This window comes from Salmo trutta, chromosome 23 (assembly GCF_901001165.1).
Source record: "Salmo trutta chromosome 23, fSalTru1.1, whole genome shotgun sequence".
NCBI lineage: Eukaryota > Metazoa > Chordata > Actinopteri > Salmoniformes > Salmonidae > Salmo > Salmo trutta.
The window spans coordinates 14,652,506-14,674,868 of NC_042979.1; the positions used below are offsets into that span (position 1 = coordinate 14,652,506).

The 22,363-nt window shown below is 41.2% G+C and overlaps 2 protein-coding genes across 5 annotated transcripts; both read left to right on the forward strand.

Moving 5' to 3' along the window:
• Nucleotides 1-5,038: 5,038 nt before the first annotated feature.
• On the forward strand, nucleotides 5,039-7,389 carry LOC115159441 (NF-kappa-B inhibitor-like protein 1). 2 transcript variants are annotated; one of them, XM_029709158.1, is made up of 4 exons: nucleotides 5,039-5,640; nucleotides 5,733-5,836; nucleotides 5,951-6,060; nucleotides 6,133-7,389. In XM_029709158.1, exons 1-4 carry the CDS (start codon nucleotides 5,629-5,631, stop codon nucleotides 6,735-6,737), a joined length of 831 nt encoding a protein of 276 aa, XP_029565018.1. In that variant the 5' UTR covers nucleotides 5,039-5,628; the 3' UTR covers nucleotides 6,738-7,389. The 2 variants fall into 2 exon arrangements, with proteins under 2 accessions (XP_029565018.1, XP_029565019.1); XM_029709159.1 differs by having other exon boundaries at nucleotides 5,040-5,640; nucleotides 6,136-7,389.
• A 714-nt stretch (nucleotides 7,390-8,103) lies between these two features.
• Nucleotides 8,104-18,322, forward strand: LOC115159435 (V-type proton ATPase 116 kDa subunit a). Of its 3 annotated transcripts, XM_029709149.1 has the most exons (21): nucleotides 8,106-8,530; nucleotides 8,788-8,959; nucleotides 9,604-9,682; nucleotides 10,518-10,618; nucleotides 10,878-11,015; nucleotides 11,912-12,006; nucleotides 12,126-12,252; nucleotides 12,363-12,445; nucleotides 12,569-12,662; nucleotides 13,000-13,212; nucleotides 13,321-13,471; nucleotides 14,982-15,121; nucleotides 15,232-15,389; nucleotides 15,552-15,642; nucleotides 15,810-15,928; nucleotides 16,048-16,258; nucleotides 16,383-16,502; nucleotides 16,598-16,717; nucleotides 16,806-16,923; nucleotides 17,052-17,223; nucleotides 17,453-18,322. In XM_029709149.1, the coding sequence occupies exons 2-21, from the start codon at nucleotides 8,843-8,845 to the stop codon at nucleotides 17,553-17,555; spliced, it is 2,550 nt and encodes an 849-aa protein (XP_029565009.1). In that variant the 5' UTR covers nucleotides 8,106-8,530; nucleotides 8,788-8,842; the 3' UTR covers nucleotides 17,556-18,322. The 3 variants fall into 3 exon arrangements, with proteins under 3 accessions (XP_029565010.1, XP_029565009.1, XP_029565008.1); XM_029709150.1 differs by having other exon boundaries at nucleotides 8,104-8,959; nucleotides 15,328-15,389; XM_029709148.1 differs by having other exon boundaries at nucleotides 8,106-8,959.
• The last annotated feature ends 4,041 nt before the right edge of the window (nucleotides 18,323-22,363 follow it).

Consider the following 22,363-nt stretch of genomic DNA (forward strand, 5'->3'; position numbering starts at 1 on the left):
ATTCATTTTTATAACAAATAAATAAATAGTTAAGTTCAGCGCTTCCACCCTTTCTCAGTCTACCTCCCACTTGTTGGGTTGTAAACAGATGTAGTTCCCTTGTACACCTTGGATGCCTTTCAGGTAAACACAGGTGGTACATATGTCTGTGCATTTGATTAATTGAACCTTATTTGAATTGCCAATCTCTTTAAGAATCCAAGAGGCAGTGCCTCCTGTCTCTTAGTCTCTTACTGTGCATCTTGTTGTCATCACTGCGTAGCCCACTTCACTGCCTACGTCAACAAAAGACATGACCTTCCCACTGACCCATGTTGGGTGACCACTACATGGTTTACTAGTTTCGATAAGGTACTTGCTGTTTTGGAATAAATGTGATTCCCATTAATGATCGCTCTATGGTGAAATGATCATGTTTTTTTGTAAATAACGTCTGACTCTTCAAGGAGAAAAGCCTCCCTTGATGTAGGGCTCTGTGCAACAGGATACCCTAGTAAAAATACACTTATTTTTTCACATTTGTTGGCGAGATTGTAGCCCCTTAATATTTCTTCAACAAACCTTTTGCTAGCTTGGTTTGATTCTGTGGTGAATGTAATAGTGAGTAATCTTGGGATGTGTTGGTAGAGAGTGAACATTTCCACTATTTGTCCTGGTACCAAGTCTCCCATTACTACTTTCAAAGATGAATGCACTTTGAGCCCACAAAGGTCCCCAGTTTCGGACAGATGTAGGTGCATGCAAAAGTATGTGGACATTGTAGCTGACTTGACATTTCCCATACAATTGTTCAAACCTAATAACAAATTCTCAAAGGACATCGCAGCCATATCAATGTCATGAGAAGTAACCGTGTCTTTCAGTAGACAATAGATACTGTACTGTACCCTGCACCAGTAGCAGCAAATGTTGTCAACACTGCCTGGGTAAAATCCCATTTAAACAGGGGAGGCTATAGAGCAGCAGGAAGTGTTGGAACTCTGTGGCTTTCCAATATTTGAGTAAATGAATTTAGCATGGTGGTCTTGTCACATTTACAGGTGGTTTTATGGCAAGCAATATTTTGTTTATGCGCTCTACTTATCTTCCAATGTACCAGGACTCAGGGTGATATTTGGACTCAAACCACAGTGTAGTCATTTGATGACATATGCCTAGTAAGATGCCGTGCATGCAATCAAAAGCAAACCCTGCAATCCCGCTGGAAATGGTAAGGAACCCTAAAGGAGATGGGCCCTTAACACCATGTATGATGTTCCCTGACTCTACCACCAAGGCAACCTCTCTGCGGTGTTTGGTGTCTGTGCGTGGCTCTGGCTCATTCTAAACAGTAGGATACACTCTAGTGAACCATCGCCCTTTTCTACCCCCTCTCCTTTATGATAGCACCAATTGCACCCATGTTCACCATTAAATTGTTTGATATTCTTTGTCATGTTTTAACGTTGAACAGTGTGATAAGATGTTAGTGTATGATTATGTTAACATTTATACAGCCAAGACCATCAGCAGAGGGGATGACCCCTTTGGGCATAAGTAATGCCACACTGCAGGCCTGCAGTAGAGGTGGCACCTCCAGCACAGCCATGTGAAAGACCTGGCTGTGGCTGGGATTGGGAGGGAGGTGATTGATACTCATGGATTATCTGGAAAATTGGAAATGCCAATAAAGGGACTTCAGGAAAGCCGGTCCTTGATGAGGGAAAAGTCAAACTGATAATTGGTGAAGGAAAAAAATTGACCATAATGCAGCACTAAAACCCCTTTAGTAACTCATAAAATGTTTTACTTTGATCAAATTTGGATTTGTAGAAACTGCACAAAACAAGTTTCCAGATATACAGTTGAAGTCGGATGTTTACATAGACCTTAGCCAAATACAGTTCCTTTTTCACAATTCCTGACATTTAATCGCAGTAAAAATTATCTTAAGGTCAGTTAGGATCACCACATTATTTTAATAATGTGAAATGTCAGAATAATAGTAGAGAGAATTATTTATTTCAGCTTTTATTTCTTTCATCACATTCCCAGTGGGTCAGAAGTTTACATACATGTGCAGTTGCAAACCGTAGTCTGGCTTTTTTATGGCGGTTTTGGAGCAGTGGCTTCTTCCTTGCTGAGCAACCTTTCAGGTTATGTCGATATAGGACTCGTTTTACTGTGGATATAGATACTTTGTACCTGTTTCCTCCAGCATCTTCACAAGGTCCTTTGCTGTTGTTCTGGGATTGATTTGCACATTTCGCACCAATGTACGTTCATCTCTAGGAGACAGAATGCGTCTCCTTCCTGAGAGGTATGACGGCTGCGTGGTCCCATGGTGTTTATACTTGCATACTATTGTTTGTACAGATGAACGTCGTACCTTCAGGTGTTTGGAAATTGCTCCCAAGGATGAACCAGACTTGTGGAGGTCTACAATCTTTTTCTGAGGTGTTGGCTGATTTCTTTTGATTTTCCCATGATGTCAAGCAAAGAGGCACTGAGTTTGAAGGTAGGCCTTGAAATACATCCACAGGTACACCTCCAATTGACTCAAATTATGTCAATTAGTCTATCAGAAGCTTCTAAAGCCATGACATCATTTTCTGGAATGTTCCATGCTGTTTAAAAGCACAGTCAACTTAGTGTATGTAAACTTCTGACCCACTGTAATTGTGATACAGTGAATTATAAGTGAAATAATCTGTCTGTAAACAATTGTTGGAAAAATTACTTGTGTCATGCACAAAGTAGATGTCTTAACCAACTTGCCAAAACTATAGTTTGTTAACAAGAAATTTGTGGAATGGTTGAAAAACAAGTTTTAATGACTCCAACCTAAGTGTATGTAAACTTCCGACTTCAACTGTATATACACTACTTGACCAAAAGTATGTGGACACCTGCTTGTCGAACATCTCATTCCAAAATCAGGGGCATTAATATAGAGTTGGTCCTCCCTTTGCTGCAAAACAGCCTCCACTCTTCTGGGAAGGCTTTCCACTACATGTTGGAACATTGGAACATCCAATTCATCCCAAAGGTGTTCGGTGGACTTGAGGTCAGGGCTCTGCCAGTCAAGTTCTTCCACACCGATCTCGAAAAACCATTTCTGTATGGACCTCGCTTTGTGCACGGGGGCATTGTCATGTTGAAACAGGAAAGGGCCTTCCCCAAACTGTTGCCACAAAGTTGGAAGCACAGAATCATTTAGAATGTCATTGTATACTGTAGTGTTAAGATTTCCCTTCAATGGAACTATGGGGCCTAGTCCGAACCATGAAAAACAGCCCTAGACCATTATTCCTCCTCCACCAAACTTTACAGTTGGCACTATGCATTGGGGCAAGTTTCGTTCTCCTGGCATCCACTAAACCCAGATTCGCTTGTCGGACTGCCAGATGGTAAAGCGTGATTCATCACTCCAGAGAACGCGTTTCCACTGCTCCAAAATCCAATGCCAACGAGGTTTATACAACTCCAGCCGATGCTTGACATTGTGATCTTAGGCTTGTGTGCGGCTGCTCGACCATGGAAACCCATTTCATGAAGCTCCAGATGAACAGTTATTGTCCTTTTTATTTGTTTGCGCTACGAGCTTCAGTACTCGGCAGTCCCGTTCTGTGAGCTTCTGTGCTGTACCACTTCGTGGCTGAGCCGTTGTTTCTCCTAGACGTTTCCACTTCACAATAACAGCACATATAGTTGACCGGGGAAGCTCTAGCAGGGCAGAAATTTGACGAACTGACTTGTTGAAAAGGTTGCATCTTATAACAGTGACACGTTGAAAGTCACTGAGCTCTTCAGAAAGGCCATTAAACAGACAATGTTTGTCTATGGAGATTGCGCGGCTGTGTGCTCGATTTTATACACCTGTTTGGACCAAAGAGTTGTGCTTTTTTTCTTTCAGCATAGAGAGACAAGAGAATATCAATATTTAATAAAAGTAAAAAGGAAGTTATGTCTTCAGTGTTCTTTTGTAACATGTTTAATAGTAGGCCTATATCATTACATAGGCTAATCATTACCCATGTGACTGAGTTGACAACCTATTAATAATACTACCTATTTGGCCTTAATAACCATGTTTAAAAACGATCAAATTTGTTTCTGTTCCAAGTACGACACTTTTCATTGAGTACGATTTATGATAGTAAGTACAATTCTGGTAAGTATGACCTAACTGTTACTTGTTATTTCCTTTGTCACTGTTCCTCATGTAACACACACGCACACATACCGTTTCTGCCGTTACATCCTGTGAACGCTGCCCATCTAATCACTTTAATCTCCTCCCCAGTTAAGACCAAGCCTATGAACAACAGTGAGACTGACTAACACAGGCAGCAGCACTGGACAGCCATGCAGGCGATTCTCCAAGGAATCATCTTTTATGCAGCGCTGGAGCTGAAATGGACAATAAAACTCATCCTTTGTTGCTGCATTGAATAATAAAATTGTCATGCAATCTGATATCCTGTGCTTTCTGTCCATTCTTTTGAAATGGTGTATTGTCCTACAGTAAATTCTCTATGAAGGATGAGGAAGAGATCCTGCAGGTTGTCTTACAGGAAAATGGCCCTGAAAATCCTGTGGGACTTTTTTGTAAGGGAACCTACAATTTAAAAGTGAAAAACACACGTTCTCAACAAACTTTAGCTCTATAGCAACATAACCCATGGTAATATTGTTTTATGTAATTTATAGAGTAGATGTATAGTTCCTACAAAATATCAATGTCTCAATGATTCACATTGCTAAACCAGCACAGGGGGGTCACCTGCTCTACCCCCTGCTTCTCCTTATACGCTGTCTACCTAGAAAAGTATGATCACTTACGATAAAATCAGCTTTATCATTATCCACTCGGTGAAAGAATGGTTTAAACTTTTAACACGAGCAATAAATGCAAGGGTTTAAGTTTAAGATTTAAATGAACTGCATTGCAATTCAAAGCAATGTATACTACAGCAGTATACTGCCACTTAGTGATTGAATTCGTAATTACAACCCACCCGGAACTGAAAGACTCCGAATAAATATACAGGGGAATTTAACGACAGGACAGCATATTGACGTCGGTGTTACATTGTTATTTGTCCGTGTTTCCGCAAATGTGGTCGAGGTTACATCAGCTAATCGACAAGCTAGCTAAGTAATGGGGGTTGCGAAACATTGAAATTGGCTTGATCAACTGACAAAAGCATTTTAGTATGCACCGAAGACGGGTAATAGGATTACGCCACCTGTTGTGCTCTTTTATGACAACCTATAGCTAACGTTATTGGTTGTTGTCCTAACTTTGGAAGCTGCTAGCTATGTATTGTTACAGCTGTTAAGTCTTTGTTGAATTAGAGTAAGTCTCCATACGGAGGGAGATCATGGCGACTCGTAAACGGAAAAAGATGATAAGATACGTGGAAGATGGCAGTTTAATGAAGCTGAAGTCCTACTTCCGGAAACACTCCGACCTCGACGTCAACTTCTCCCAGGGTAAAAAGCGCAGGACTCCCCTGCATCTGGTCTGCTCGCTCCGTGATGACGCCATCCTTCGGCTTTTGTTGAAGTCTGGAGCCAACATCCTTCAGAAAGACAAGAAAGGGGACACGCCCCTACACATTGCTGCTAACAAGGCTCTGAAACATGGCAAAAGAGGTGAAGGTCTGCCAGTATTACTAACAACAAAAAGATGCAGCTAGGATAATAACATGCCTTCTAACCTTATTTAATCCCCTTTTATCATATAGTTTAGGATGACCTCGTCGTGCCCCTTCAAAATAGTTGCCCAGATGCCATGGTTGCACCAAATAATGCAGGAATTACACCTCGGGACCTGCTGCAATTTGAGAAGGTATGAATGTCTGCCATATGCATGTGTAATATGTGTTTTAGGAGAGAGCTAGGACATGGTTGTATGGTGTGTACATCCTTGAGAACTGTTTCTGATGTTACTTTTCTCCCAAAGACTGCACCTAGGGAAAAGTCTTCAAAAGGGACAGACGCTGAGAAAGTGGCAAGAGAACCTCTTTGGGGAATGCCAGGATGAGTTTTTTGAAACATTTGGACAATATGATGGTAATATTTCACTCTTGAATAATTTGATTTAAAGAATTGTACATCGTCATATTTAAGTTTTGTTTTTTTCAGCAGATGATTTATTTGCGGAAGATACCGATGAGGAGGACTTTCAAGACTGGGCAGATAGAATTAGACAGGAGTATGTCACTAAACAGCATGCAGAGGCTCAAAGACTGGCATCCTCAGGTTTTCATGGGAAGAGGAAGAAAGAGGTGGATGAGGAGGATCGGGCTAACAGAGCGCTGCATGAGAGGCTACAGAGGGAGCATGAAGAGTACCTGGCGCGTGCCGCACGGAAAGAGGAGGAGACGCATCAGGGGAAGAAGCGACGCTACGAGGAGCGATGTGCAGATACCGTCAGCACTGACACTGCAGCAGTGGCCACCACAAAACTGAGTTATCGGGACATCCCCTGGACGGCACCAAAGGGCTCAGTGGAGGTGATGCTACATGGTGCAGATAGGAAAGACATGCCGGTGTTCCGTAAACTCCTCAGGCGCCAGCAGACCGTCTGGCATCCGGATAGGTTTGCCCAGCGCTGTGGGACCCGGCTGGAGGAGGGAGACAAGCAGAGGATCCTGGAAACTGTCACTGCTCTTTCACAGGAGCTCAATAGACTGTCACCTGAGGCTCTGAGCCAATGTCAGACTGGAAAGGACCTTATGAGACGTTGAACAGTCTGTCGTTTAGCAACTCACGGTCCTGTACATGCAGGGCAGTGGTTGTTTCCAGTGGTGGTCAGTCATTTTCATCTGTCAAAACTAATTTCCACTTGAAGCACCTAATTTCTTGGATAAACTTGGCTAAGCTTCTTATTCTTGTCACCATGCCAAAGTGTTGAGTGAATGCCATATTTCTCAGTGTTGTGTTGTGTTGTGTACTTCTCGGCACTAGGACTTGATGTAAGAGATGATGTTGCTAGAGAGAATAGGTGTTTGCCTTGTTACATTTTTCAAATTAGTTAAAAATAAATAACCTGTTATATCTTGATCGCATAAGTGTTGCTTGAATCAATACTTGGAGGAGGCACATTTGGCAGCAATCCGCCATTAATCTTTATGCACACCTCTTAGGGGTGCAACATTTATCCATTATTGGCAAAGGTTTTGCAAAGTTGGTTAGGGGTCATTGATGGACACTGGACATCAATCTTCATGTTATGTTACTGATTTTTAAGCTGTCGGAACTGAGAATATTTGTATACACAAATGTTGAAACAAGTTATGTAAAGCCTGTGTATAGACAAAATGATTTATCAAAAATGTAAGGTAACATCCAATACCAATATTTAGTGAACACTTACGCATTAAATTCTAATGGTTTACATTAGTAAGTGTTACTAGCATCATTAATAATATTGATAATGTCATGGTAACCCTGCATAAAAAAGGAGAAAAGTCAAAAGAAAAGACACTTGTTATTATGATGTTGTCAGGAACCCGGCCTGCCTTATTCACAAGTTCTGCATGTTACCTAACTGAAATTCTGAAGCTATTTGGGTTAAGGATTGGGAGGGGATCAAAAGGACCATGATGACACAAACTGCACAATACACTCGACTAAGACAGAGTGCTGATGAGATCAAAGTGGGTAAGAAAATGTAAAAAGAAAAAAGATCACAGTAAGGTAACAGTTTGACACTTGACTTGATTTAAAAAGAGAAACTATTGGACAGCATTTATTAACCTACCACCACCTACAATCCTTATACAGGCCTACACACACAAAGAAAGGGCAGATGGTTCACCCTAATTTGAATGATGGAACTGAATAAATGAAAGGATGCTCTAGTTGCCAGATTTTATACAATTCCCCAAACTAAATAATAGCTGTAAGGCAATTTCGCCCTCCATATAAGCTAGCATAAAAAAATGCACATTCAAATATAAATTCATCTAAAATTCTCTGTGTTTTTGGAAATATTATAGACATACATTGACTGTACTAGGCCTAATGGCTGTGTGTTTATATATTGTCAGAAAGGCTCATAGCCTATGAGTCATAGGCTTTAGGAAAATAATGTGGTATTTTCGTATTGGTAATTTCGCTATCAAAGTGTATTATTATTTGAGTGTATAGACTATAGTGGGTGTAGGCCATACCCTACCTTTATACACTTTTGATAATAGCAGCGTATACTCGGGTGTCAAGATTCAATTTGAGGACAAAAATATAAATATCTGGCAACCTGCAGGCACGCTCAGACTATATAGGCAGCCAACATACTGCGATTAAAGGAAAGTATTTTATTTATAATTACCCACATTTTAACCTGTACTTTTTATGTACAATATTGGATATTGTCTTCTGGCATGACTGAAATATATTTTTATTTTCTATTTTGCGTAATGAGCAATCTTACACACATAGCGTTGCGACGGGGATATAGTTGACTCTTTGTGATAGCGACACAGGATGACGCGTATTATCTGACACGCTCGATAAATATGTGCGAAGCGATAGAAGGGTGAGGGTGTATTGTTTGTTTTCTTACAATTTAGCAGACCTAATGATCTAGTGTAAGAGCTCGAGCGTTATTATCGATGAAATAACTAACCTGTTAATAGGCAGAGTAATTATGCCAAATTGAGAGAGCTCATACTCGATACAATGTGTTAATTTTCGGAAACGTTATTGCGAAGCTTGGCATTATAGACACCGGCAGAGTTGTGATTTTGCGTTGGTATGATTTATTTGATGCAACTACTGCTACATTTGTCGTAGAGTGAATTAATAGGCCGGAGGAGATTTCGTCAGCAAGGTGCCGGTGGTAGATAAGATGGGGTCGGTGTTCCGAAGTGAAGAGATGTGCTTGGCGCAGTTATTTCTACAGTCCGGTTCAGCATACGATTGCATAAGTGAGCTGGGAGAAATGGGTCTGGTCGAGTTTCGAGATGTAAGTAGGCTATTCCACTTGTCTGTCGAGCCAATGTGCAGACTTGCAATGCAATAATAGAAGCATAGTGTATATCAGTTAGTTAGGTCTACTCAGTGTCAGTCGTCAATTATATGTCAGGACCAAAACTGTTCTTTGTGTGTGTGTGTCTGTCTGTCTGTCTGTCTGCATCGGACTACCAGTGCACCCAGGGTTATGCCTAAGTGTGTCTATCAGTCCACTTAATGTGCTACTCGTGGATCAATTATTTGTAAAAAAAAATGTAAATACAATGTAGCTCAAACTGATTAAGCAAATCAATAAAAGCCTTATTTGATCACATATCCCCCTATTCTGTGATTGTCTGGTAGTCATGATGGAGGTCTCTATGTAACTGCATATGGTCTGTCTGTCTATATAATTCAGGGGCTCCAAAAACCTGTTACCCAGGTACCTTGCTCACTGGGATTGTTTAATTTCATTGTTGTGACCTGACCTAGATTTCAAAAGCAAATTGATTTGTACCTTTCAAAATGAAATGTTGATATTTAGATGATATATTCTGCAAAATAAAATGGACTGGAAATGAATCTGTTTCATGAACTCCAGGATGTGAGTATTGGGCCTCCTGACAGTCACTGACCACTGTGCTCCTCTGGTTTCAGATCAACCCCAGCGTCAACTCGTTCCAGCGCCGCTTCGTCAGCGAAATCAAGAGATGTGAAGAGATGGAGAGAATTCTGGGTGAGGTCACTGAGATGGACACTAGACCAAGACTACTACTACCATACTAATTTGAGGATCCTAATTTGAGCCAGTTTGCTACAGCGGGAAAATAATTCTGTATATTTTTTTCATTTAACTAGGCAAGTCAGTTCTTACTTTCAACAACAGCCTCAGAACAGTGGGTTAGCTGCCTTGTTCAGGGGCAGAATGACAGATTTTTACCTTGTCAGCTCAGGGATTTGAACTTGCAACCTTTTGGTTACTAGTCCAACACTCTAACCACTAGGCCACCTGCGGCCCCATAATAATCCTGTGAATTATTATGTGAATTATAACTAATGGACATTTTTGTAGGGGTTGATACATTTTTTATTAGGGCAAATCAAGTCTGACATTTCAAAGTGGAAATTACAATCTTTAGAAGCCTTTTTAAACCTAAAATAGACTACAAGTTTGCCTTTCCTGCGGTATAGGAAAATTCTCAACAACAAAAGAGAGATCAAATTAAGATCCTACATCTGTACCTTTGATTTACTGGTGCGGTTTGATCAAGCTCTGGTTACCTCTACAGAGAATTACATATTGCTTTTGGTAACAGCAATGCAGTGGGATTGAATTACAAGTCATTCCGCTGTGAAATACTGGCTTTGTGCTAGATATAGATCTCAGTTGTACTTCTACAGATAATTTTAGCAAGACCTCTTTATGTTTTGATCAAACATGTCTGAATTTTATAACTGTAAATACTCTGGATGTTTCAACAGATCCCCATGATGATTGTCTGTTCTTTTGTGCTCAATCAGTGTTTGTTTATCTGATTAAACAATTAAAAACATTTTTTTTCTTTGTACAGGGTACCTTTTGAGAGAGATCCGAAAGGCAAATATTGCTGTGCCAGAAGATGATGAAATCTGTCCAGTCGCCCCTCCCCCCAAACATGTCCTTGAAATCATGGTAGGTCTGAGATTCTGTTCGTCATGTAATGAACGAGTGCTGTGGTTGATGATCACTGTGGATGAATCGCTGAGTTGGTAAATGTTTGAAGATAGTATTGACCATGTGTGGTTAAGGGTATTGATTGTGTGTTATTAATGGTTGAGGGGAACTAATTCCCATATGATTGCTGTGGTCAAGGGGTGTTGACCGTGTGTGGTCTGTCTGCTGTGGTCAAGGAGTGTTGACCCTGTGTGGTCTGTCTGCTGTGGTCCCCCAGGAACAGCTCCAAAGGCTGGAGGTGGAGCTTAGCGAGGTGGCCAGGAACAAAGAGAAGCTGCAGCGGAATCTTCTGGAGCTGACCGAGTACACGCACATGCTGAGGATCACACACACCTTCGTACACAGCCGCTCCCGGGTTAGTGCCGTCATGTCTATTTACACAACTATGACTCCCACCATACACATTACTATCACATACCCTCGCCTCATAACTGCCTAATGCCATTTAAGTGACATATACACTTATCAGACTCACCCTTTGCTCGATTGCCCTCCCAGACACAACTGTCAGTTGACTGTGACACCATATATTGGGTCTTTCTGTCCTCTCTTCATGCGTTGAGTATCCTCATCACCACACACATGAGTATCACCTGACTTTGAACAATGAACATTTGGTCATGTGATTCCACAGCCAATGATGCATGTTTTTTTAGCTTGTAGATTATAGGCCAGGGTTCCCCAACTGGCAGCAACTGGTATTTTCATTCGCCCCCAAGTTTTCTGAGAATTACATATTTTTTAATGTTGGTTGAATTTTCATTGTTGGACATAAAAGACTGTAAAAACACCAGGAAATCGTCTCCAAGTGATTTTCATTTTGTACATCTGTTCCCAAGTACTCCCACGCATAATAGACACGTGATTGTATACAAATGTAAGCAAGGTTTAAAATTATTATGTTTTAGTCACATATTATATCTGTTCGGGCTTCTTGCGATCAACTTGCAGTCTACAAATCATTTGTCATTATGTTCCGGCCCTCTGACCATCCGCTGAAGAAAGAATTGGCCCGCGGCTGAATCTAGTTGTTGATCCCTGTAATAGGCTACACTTGACAATAGGTGTAGCAATGAATTTCAACCATTATGTAATAACTTTGCTATTACAGATTTACAAAAGGTCTATAAACTAATAACTAACGGTTTATAAACTACTTAAATACCACTTTAAGACTTACCCTTTTTTCAAATCAAAGGCTACTGGTATTTGTGGGTTGATCATGTAAACCTGGCCTTTCCTTGTATGCAGCATGAGGCCCTTGGCCCCCAGTATGAAGAGTTCCAATCCATTGAGTCAGACTCTGGAGGCTGCACTGGCATGCAGAGACTGGGAGCCAAGCTGGGGTGAGTTTCACAGACAAACATGTATAATAGAAACTCACATAATGTGTAGCTAATCACTGTGAGAGTCAGCTTGAGTAAGTGGTGAGTCCTGAGTGATAAAGTCTTCCTCTTGGCTGTAGGTTTGTGTCAGGCCTAATCCACCGGGTGAAGGTGGAGGCCTTTGAGCGCATGTTGTGGAGGGTGTGTAAGGGCTACACTATCCTCAGCTATGCAGAGCTGGGCGAGAGCCTTGCTGACCTGGACACTGTGAGTAGAAATAGAAAGAAATACGGATTTCAGAAATCTATGTTTACCGTTATGTCATTTTTGGGGGGGAATAAGACACATAATATGTATTGTGTGTGTGTACCTTACAGGGTGAGATCAGCAAAAATGTTGTGTTCCTTATCTCATTCTGGGGAGACCAGATTGGACAGAAGGTCCAAAAGATCTGCGATTGGTATCTATGCTTTTGCCAGCACAAAACACAAAACCATCCATTGCATGCACACTTCTTCATCTCATAAGGCCTGTGTCTCTCATTGATCTGTATCAGTGATATTTTTGTATCCTTTTCTTCCAGTTACCACTGTCACCTTTACCCCCACCCTGAGAATGACGAGGAGAGGGCAGATGTAATGGACAGCCTAAGGACACGCATGCTGGACTTGAACAATGTACGGGCAATTGCCAGGGCATAACCCATCTGTCTGTCTGTCTGTCTGTCTGTCTGTCTGTCTGTCTGTCTGTCTGTCTGTCTGTCTGTCTGTCTGTCTGTCTGTCTGTCTGTCTGTCTGTCTGTCTGTCTGTCTGTTTGTTTGTTTGTTTGTTTGTCTGTCTGTCTATATGCATGTCATGTTAAAGGCACGGCCCAAACAATGTATGATAGAGTTTGGCTAGATAATATTTGGATGACATCTCTCCATGTTCCACATTTGCATAGACACTAGTTATAAGACCTTATGCAAATACTTGAACATATCAAATCTTGTAACTGTCCCCTGGCACCACCAGGTGCTCCACCGCACTGAGGAGTACCTGAGGCAGGGGCTGCAGAAGGCCTCAGAGTCGGCCTTCACCTGGGTAGTGCAGGTGAAGAAGATGAAGGCCATCTACCACATCCTCAACCTGAGTAGCTTTGACGTCACCAACAAGTGTCTCATTGCTGAGGTGTGGTGCCCTGTCAATGACCTGACCAACCTGCGGGGGGCGTTGGAGGAAGGCTCGGTGAGTGAGGCTGTTGAGGATACCATAGTCCTACAGATACAGTAGTTTGTTTTGTCAAATCTGGCAGTAGTGTGTATAAATGTAATACATGCTATTTTCACTTTTCAGAGAAAAGGTGATGCCACTGTACCATCCTTTGTAAACCGAATCCCAAGCAACGACACACCACCTACGCTCTTGAGAACAAACAAGTTCACCTCCGGCTTTCAGAGTATTGTGGAGGCTTACGGGGTTGGAGACTACAGGGAGGCTAGTCCAGGTGAGTACAGATTCAATAGACCAGTGGAGGCTGCTGAGGGAAGGATGGCTCATAGTAATGACTGGAATGGAATCAATGGAATAGCATCAACCACATGGAGGACCATGTGTTTGATGTATTTGATACCATTCCACTAATTCTGCTCCACCCATTACCACGAGCCCGTCCTCCCCAATTAAGGTGCCACCAACCTCCTGTGCAGTCGACAGACAAACCTACAGGTAGGCTAGTTTGGAACACTTTAGACACAACATTTAGGCAAGCTCAGGTGAGCACTATTAGAGTGATTCCTCATGAAACCCAGACAAAAAAATACTGTACCATGATTATGGGGATATTCACGAAATGTGATCCATAGAATAGTCCTTTGGAGGAAGCACTGTTGAAATATATTGGATATTTTTATCTATCTTATTTAATAAAGTTGGCATATTTATTCAATTTTGGCCTTACCCAGGCCTCCTTTAAGACTCCATAGAGTTTCGTCTGTAGGTGCTGCAAAGCAAACATTGGTGTCATATGAAGCTTTACTGCTTGCTCTGTAATATGAGTAGTATTTTGATTTCATAAACCTTTTTTTTTACATTAATTAATGTTGAGAAATATAAACATGAATATTGAAAATATACCAATTTTGATTTGGAAAAGTACTCAATATATTGTTGAACATAATATACTCTACTGGCATATGAAAGTTCCAGAGTGGGATCATCATTCCTGCTTTTAGAATTATGATCCAATTTGTAAGCATTACCAACAGAGTGAATGTGAAAATAGTTTCAAAATGGCCACCCTCAGCTGGTGATTTGCAGAGTGTGCAATGATAAAGGTAAAAGGAGGGCTATCATTGGTTACATTGTCGTCTATGCCAATTTCTCTACATAAAATGGGCCATAATTTAAAAACTAGCAGAGATCCCACTTTGGAACTTTGATATGCCAGTACAGTATATTATGATCAACAATATATACAAAAAATTGGCAAGTTAAAAATGTCATATTTTCAATGACACCAATTTTTGCTATGTAGCATCTACAGATAAAACATTATGGTGTCTTAAAGGAGGCATGGGTAAAGCCAAAATGTCATAAATATGCCAACCTTGAGTAATTATTTCTCAATTAGGCTTTTAAATACAAATGTAAAATATATGTCAACAATCCTTTCTCCAAAGGACTATTGTATGGATAAAATTTCATGAAAATCCCCCAAATCGTTTTTGTCTGGCTTTCGCGAGGACTCATTATAGGATTACAATTACGACTAACGAATACATGTAATGCAGACTAGTCAGGTTGAGCACAGTTATAGGAATAAATGAAAGCTAGTTGTCCATGCTGATCATTTTTAGCATTGGGCCAGTAACTGAAAGGTTACAGGTTCGAATCCCCAATCCGACTAGGTGAAAAATCTGTCGATGTGGCCCTTAAACCTAATTGCTACTGTAAGTCGCTCTGGATAAGAGTGTCTGCTTAATGACTAAAATGTTAAATGTATCTCTGCTTGGCAGTTCCCTACACCATCATTACGTTCCCCTTCCTGTTTGCGGTCATGTTTGGGGACCTTGGTCATGGTGTGGTCATGGCATGCTTTGCCCTGTGGATGGTGTTGAAAGAGAAGAGCCACAAGCACAAGCGCTCTGATAATGAGGTGAGAGCGTTTTAAGTGTAATTTCTATCAAATTCAATTGTGTTTTTGTGGTTGTCTTGATTTTGATGTACTGCCATGAATGTTGGTCTTGGTTTCTGTGTTGTCCTCAGATCTGGACAGTGTTCTTTGAGGGACGTTATATCATACTAATGATGGGCCTTTTCTCTGTGTACACGGGGCTGATCTACAATGACTGCTTCTCCAAGTCACTCAACATATTTGGCTCAGGCTGGAGTGTTAGGGCTATGTTCACAGATCAGCAGTGGACGTGAGTGATCAAACCGAACACACAAAAACATGCGCATTAGTACATTCCCAAGCACAGTATGCACAGAATAGATGGTCAGTGTACCTGTCGATGTGAACATATCGTTTTAATTTAGCTGTAACTGACTGAGGTTATTGTACTCATATTCACCTCTTATTCCAGAAATGAAACTCTCCAAACGAATGCTTTGCTCACCCTTGATCCCAATGTCACTGGTGTCTTTAGTGGACCATACCCCTTTGGCATCGATCCTGTGAGTATACATACACACGACACACAGACATATAGCCATGCTCTCAGATGCTAAACACACAAACCCACAATCACATGTCCCTTCTCATGCCTTTCACTGCTCCCAAATCCCAGAGATTGACATTGTCTGATGTTATGTTCATGTTATGCTTTGTGTCACACCCACAGATATGGAACATGGCAGTGAATCGTCTGTCCTTCCTGAACTCCTACAAGATGAAGATGTCCGTCATCATAGGGGTCGTGCACATGAGCTTTGGGGTGGTGCTCAGTGTCTTCAACCATCTGTGAGTGAGCAGTTGGTGGTTCCTAACAGTAGTCACAAAAGCTGAAAAATTCAGAAAGGGTTTCTCTAAATGTAAATCCGTCCTTTCCTCCCCTTCCCTATTCTCTTCCATTTATCCAGGCACTTCAAACATCATTTTAACGTCTACCTGCTGTTCCTCCCTGAGTTGCTGTTCCTGCTCTGTCTGTTTGGCTACCTGGTTTTCATGATCCTCTACAAGTGGCTGGCGTTCGGTGCACGTGACTCCCGCCTGGCCCCCAGCATCCTCATCCACTTTATCAACATGTTCCTCATGCAGGGAGGGGACAACACCCCTCTCTACCCTGGACAGGTGGGTGTTGGGGATGGGGTGATGATTCTGGGATTCTCAGCATCTGTATCTGAATCTCTGAATGTCTCTTTTGACCATCTATCCATGTGGCTCTGTGTTTGACTGTGTGTATTTTGATCCACAGACTGGGCTGCAGGTCTTCCTGGTGGTGGTGGCTCTGCTGTCTGTGCCTGTGCTGCTGTTAGGAAAACCAGTCTACCTCTACTGGCTGCACCGTGGAGGGAAGGGCCTGCGATTGCGCAGGGTGAGTATGGTGGAAAGAGTCATGTATGAGCTTGTTACCCATACGTTTTCAGTAAATAATTTCAGACATTTTAATGTCCGTTGTCTGTATTTTAGGGATATGAGAGAGTTCGGCGTGTGAGTGAGGATGATATGTCCCAAGCACCAGCATACGATGATGATGAGGAAGAGGGATTGGATGACCTCATGACCAGCAGAGAGACCCAGCCTAAGGAGGTCAGAACCACAACTGTACATCTCATATACACATTTGAGTACATCACTGTTGCGTTTCTGTCTAATCAATGTGTTGTACATCTTTCAGTTTGACTTTGGGGACGTGTTCCTGCACCAAGCCATCCACACCATAGAGTATTGCCTGGGCTGCATCTCCAACACTGCGTCTTACCTACGTCTCTGGGCCCTCAGTTTGGCCCACGCTCGTAAGTATCGGACTCACTACACCTTTAAAAGGCCACAAGGGGGCAATTACTATCAATTACTGTCTCTATGTTCAGATATTGATCCATACATCTTCCTCTTACTGTTTGTCCATCTATATGTTTGTCAGAGCTTTCCGAGGTGCTGTGGGCCATGGTGATGCGTCTGGGCCTCAGGATGACCTCCAGACTGGGGGTGCTGTTTCTGGTACCAGTGTTCAGCCTGTTCGCTGTGCTCACTGTGTCCATCCTGCTGGTCATGGAAGGGCTCTCAGCCTTCCTCCATGCCCTCCGGTTGCACTGGTGAGTCAGTCTTTATACTAAACTACGTGATGCCTTACTGACTGACTCATTCAGTCACTCATTCAGTCAGTCAATTAGTCACTCATCTACTCTCACATACTCTCTCATTTCCCAGCGGTCACCTACTCAGTATAATTCAGTATCTTTTAATCATTCGCTTAGTAATTTGTTCACACATGCATTCATACTGGTTGTTTACATACAGTATGTGAATGCTCTCCTTTCCTAGGGTGGAGTTCCAGAATAAGTTCTATCATGGGACAGGTATCAAGTTTGCCCCCTTCAAGTTCTCCACCCTGCCCTCAGTTTTTGAGCAGGACGGCTTACTGTGACCAGCGACAACCAGATTCACTGGATTTAAACAGGAAAAGATGTACCAGGAAGGATGCTATGAGTTAGAGCAAGATGGCACACTGATGAAGAGGAGAAACTGCAGAGCAGTGCTGGGATGACTTGTAGCAAAGTTTTTCAGCATACGGCTTTTGACAGTATTGGCTGCGTTGACTGCCTTACATCATAAATATGTCCATATCAGCTAACCTCAATTCCTGAATTCAGTGGGATTCAAAACTGTTCATCTAGGTCTGTTGATATGTACTTTGTACTGTTCTGGAGTAAGTGATGCTTCTCATGTAATGGCCACATTAAGCCAATTTTGTGGATCCAAGCATTTTATTAGCTTTTTGTAGGAAAGTATTTTTTATTGTTAATTTATTACTTAAGACTCATATTTATCCCTTAAAGTACAGAAAAAATGTTATAGAAGCAACACATAAAGGACAGGAGGTCATATCAAATATCCTGATTTCTAGTGCCATAACAATTTCTTACTGATAATGACAAATGTGAATACCACGGCTGCTAATTGTGCAGCTTTTCACAGTGCTTATCCATGTGAAGACAGCTTTGGACATATAGTACTGTATAATGAATTGTATACTTGTAGATCATGATGTTTCTCCTGTTATTATACACCATGTGGCATTCCTGGGAAAAAGATGACAGCTCAATTATGTATTTTTGCAAACTACATTGCCACAGAGCACTTTTCAAATAACAATGCAGAAATGATTGTACAATAAAAGTCAGCATTTTCATTGATGACTAGTCTTACTGTTGTAATGCGAAATGTTAGGTGCTACTGCTGACAAGACAAATTTCACAGGATTGAAATATTTACAGTTGAAGTCAGAAGTTTACATACACTTAGGTTGGAGTAATTTAAACTCGTTTTTCAACCACTCCACAAATGTCTTGTTAACAAACTATACTTTTGGCAAGTCGGTTAGGACATCTACTTTGTGCATGCAAGTAATTTTTCCAACAATTGTTTACAGACAGATTATTTCACTTATAATTCACTGTATCACAATTCCAGTGGGTCAGAAGTGTACATGCACTAAGTTGACTGCCTTTAAACAGCTTGGAAAATTCCAGATAATGATGTCATGGCTTTAAAAGCTTCTGATGGGCTTATTGACATAATTTGAGTCAATTGGAGGTGTACCTGTGGATGTATTTCAAGGCCTACCTTCAAATTCAGTACCTCTTTGTGTGACATCATGGGAAAATCAAAAGAAATCAGCCAACACCTCAGAAAAAAGATTGTAGACCTCCACAAGTCCGGTTCATCTTTGGGAGCATTTTCCAAACGCCTGAAGGTACCACGTTCATGCCTGGTTCCTCTCTAGGTTTCTTCCTAGGTTCCGGCCTTTCTAGGGAGTTTTCCCTAGCCACCGTGCTTCTACACCTGCATTGCTTGCTGTTTGGGGTTATAGGCTGGGTTTCTGTACAGCACTTTGTAACATTAGCTGATGTAAGAAGTGCTTTATAAATACATTTTGATTGGTTGACTGTATGGCTAAAGGTAAGAATGTACCCACAAGCTAAAGACCATCGGCAAACATTTCTACTTTGGCCCCCAAGACACACCCAACTGAACTTTGTGAGTGAAATACCAGTCTGGCTACCCAGAGATGTAGAAAGATTTTTTTTTGCCTGTAGAAGTTTGTTTTAGAAAGGAGCCAAAGTCAGTTGGGATAATAAGCAGTGAGGTCATGGAACCAGAGATTTTGTTTATTTTGGGAGGTTCAGGTAGTCTTTGGGGTCCCTGGTTTATTTTTTTAATTCTGGAAATATTTGCTATAGGGTTCCTGCATAAACCCTGGCTACATTTTAAAGGTATTTAGTTTGTGTTCCAACTTTGGCACTACCCCTTTAGGTAGGCGATACAATGCTAAGTGTGTGTGTGTGATTTTTATTAGGATCCCCATTTAGCTAACGCCGTAACGCTAGCTAATCTTCCTGGGGTCCAACACCAATTAACAAGACATTTCAAACAACCACAATCAAGACTTCACAAACATTCAACAGGAAGACAATATAGATAAATACAGTGTGAGCCGTACATCCACTTCGGGAACATATAGCTCCAAACCTGCATGCATACAGTAACAATTATTTAGCCATGTTAGGTCTTAATATTAGTCGATGGGTATATCAATAAAACATTTATAGAGTGAAGTGGTCTAAAGCCATGAAGCTTTGTGAAGAGCTTTTCAGATTTGGGAGGTTATTTTTAACATTTGTTTAAAATCTTTTTTTTTTTTTTAAGTGAATGCATTGCTTTGTCACTTCAAGGCCATGTATAAAATTATGCATTCTACCAGTGTGGTTATTGTACTGGTAAATGCAGAGGCACATTTTCTTAGTTTTAACTTTTAACATAATTTGTTTATTTACCCCAGTATCCACAAGTGCATTGCATTCTCTTTTCCTACTTACAGGTAAGAAACATAAGTGTGAAAATGGTAACTTAATGTATTGCTAAAGTGAGCTTTTAACATGCTTTGTTGCATTTATATGCTACAGGTAACAAAGTGAGAGCCGTGTAAACACACCAATAACTTTTACAGTACCACTTCTCAGTTCTGAGTCTGGACCGGCAGCCTTTGGAAAAGGGGACATAATCGGTGGTGTCAACGAGGTGTCAAATGTCAGTCAATGTCATCGAGAGGAAAAAACACTGTTTTTGAACAAATGTAATTTGATAAATTATTGGTAGTTTAAAAAAAAACTTTAATCAAATAATCTCCTTGTGTAAAACAATGTGTTAATTGGCTACATTTTTACATGAAATGGCTGCATGTATCATACAAGTTATTTGTAACAACTGTCTCAGGTACAGCTCTGAATAGTAAATGCTTCAGCAGAACACTGTCATACATGTTATGGCATTTTGCGGGGAAAGGGGGGTGTGAATTTTACTTTGTATATTGACCTCGTCCTCTAAGCCTGAGAAGTTTGGTTTTTAACTTGAGCTGCATCTGAAACAATTCAAATATTTCCTGTTCTGTAAAAGTCAGGGGTTTTCTACTCCAGAGGTAATAAAGATTGATGCCACCCCGTTATACGAAACATTGATACTCCTATAAAGTTATGCTACTTTTGCATTTAGAAATAATATTGTATTCAGCAAGGGAACCCATAGACCACAAGCATTGTATAGACCCCTACCCATTTTTAAGATTCTTTAGTTCCTTTTAAGATTCAAAGTGTCTTTTGGTGGCTTTAGAGTGAAGTTAGTCTATTTTGGGAGTTTTAAATGAGAGCTACTCAGAACTGTGCCCAGTGTCCCCCTATGTGGTACAAAGTGTCTGTTAAAGGGAAATCGTCTCCATATCTCCGCTTATTCCCCCAGCATTGCTGGAGACAGAGGTGGCTTCAGTAAGCCTGGTTGTAAGTTTAATGAGAATTACAAGACCATAATACACTAGACCACCTTATACATTTAGATATTTTTCTCTACTTGTCGTTAAGTATTTTCTAGTCAATGGGGGAAATCAAAGCAGATATGACATTGACAGTTCATGTCGGTTTTCACACACGATGCTTTGACGGTATTTTCAATCTTTCAATGTCTAGCGTCCACTCAATTACTTCCAAGTTGTACAGTGTTCCCACTGATATGTTCATGGTATACAACCCCAAGCCATTAGGCTTTTCTAAATATTTCCTTGCTTAGGAATGTGGTCTTTTGATCTACAACTTTCAAATTAGTTTTTCAGCCTTTGGTGTGTTCAGGGGTTTTGAAACCACTTTTTTATACATGACACATTGGGTTTAAGGAATATAATCATAAGGGAACGCTCAGAGGAGCATGTGTGCCTGGGTAAAGTCAAACTGCTGCATGCATGGGGTAGATGATCAGGCAAATGTGCATACTAATGTTGGATCTCTTGTCTTCTCTCCACTTTCTGGATGGGCAACAAAACCAGACTCAGACATGGGTAAGTTCAGCATTCCATATATCAAGCCCAGCAACATATTTGTGTGCATCAATGTGTAAATAAAATGTTTAACAGCCCTAACTCTGTCCACAGGACGCCCAGAGGGGCAGGATGACTGAGAACAGCACCATTTACATCACCGGCCTCACACAGAACGCGACGCTGACCTTTTCAAGCACAGTGGAATAATCAGGGTTGGTACTTGACTATGATGCAGTTTGGAGCCTATTCCTAAATGTTACCACAGACTTTTGAAAAGTAAGGGATGGATGAATTGGGTGATTAGCTGGTTTCCGTCTTTCAGATCAACAAGCGCACAGGTTTGCCTGCTATCAACATCTACACAGACAAAGATTCAGGGAAACCAAAGGGCGGTTGTACTCTGCTATGATGAGCCCCCATGCGCCAAAGCGGCAGTGGAGTGGTTTGATGGTGAGTGTCGTAGTGCTATTTTACTTTGGGTAGTAATGGAGGCCATCTGATAGCCCCTTGATAAGAATCAATAGGGCTTCATGCATATTCTTGGCAATGTTCTTTCTATGAATGTTTGTATTGAATATGCACCTCTTCCCATTTTCCTACCTAGGCAAAGACTTTCAGAGAAAGAAGATAAAGGTGTCGAAGGCTCGCCTTAAGCCCATTACGGGGATGATGCGAGGAGGCATGCCCATGAGGGTTGACAAGGGAGGCATGATGAACCGTGGAGGTATGTTCTGCCAATCCTGTTCCACGCATCTGGAATGGACATATCCAACCTACTCTAACAGTTTCAGCATTTTAGAATATCCTTGTACATAAATACATTTGCAACATATACTTCGCAATTAGTAGATGGTGGTTAAAGTTGATAG

Excerpts from the sequence above, each read along its gene's own strand:
- LOC115159435 (XM_029709148.1), top strand. The coding sequence starts at position 8,843 with ATGGGGTCGGTGTTCCGAAGTGAAGAGATGTGCTTGGCGCAGTTATTT. Across the intron at positions 12,446-12,568 it reads GTCCAAAAGATCTGCGATTG|TTACCACTGTCACCTTTACC; the intron begins GTATCTATGCTT and ends CTTTTCTTCCAG. Across the intron at positions 13,472-14,981 it reads CTACAGGGAGGCTAGTCCAG|TTCCCTACACCATCATTACG; the intron begins GTGAGTACAGAT and ends TCTGCTTGGCAG.
- LOC115159441 (XM_029709158.1), top strand. Across the intron at positions 5,837-5,950 it reads ACCTGCTGCAATTTGAGAAG|ACTGCACCTAGGGAAAAGTC; the intron begins GTATGAATGTCT and ends TTTCTCCCAAAG. Across the intron at positions 6,061-6,132 it reads AACATTTGGACAATATGATG|CAGATGATTTATTTGCGGAA; the intron begins GTAATATTTCAC and ends TGTTTTTTTCAG.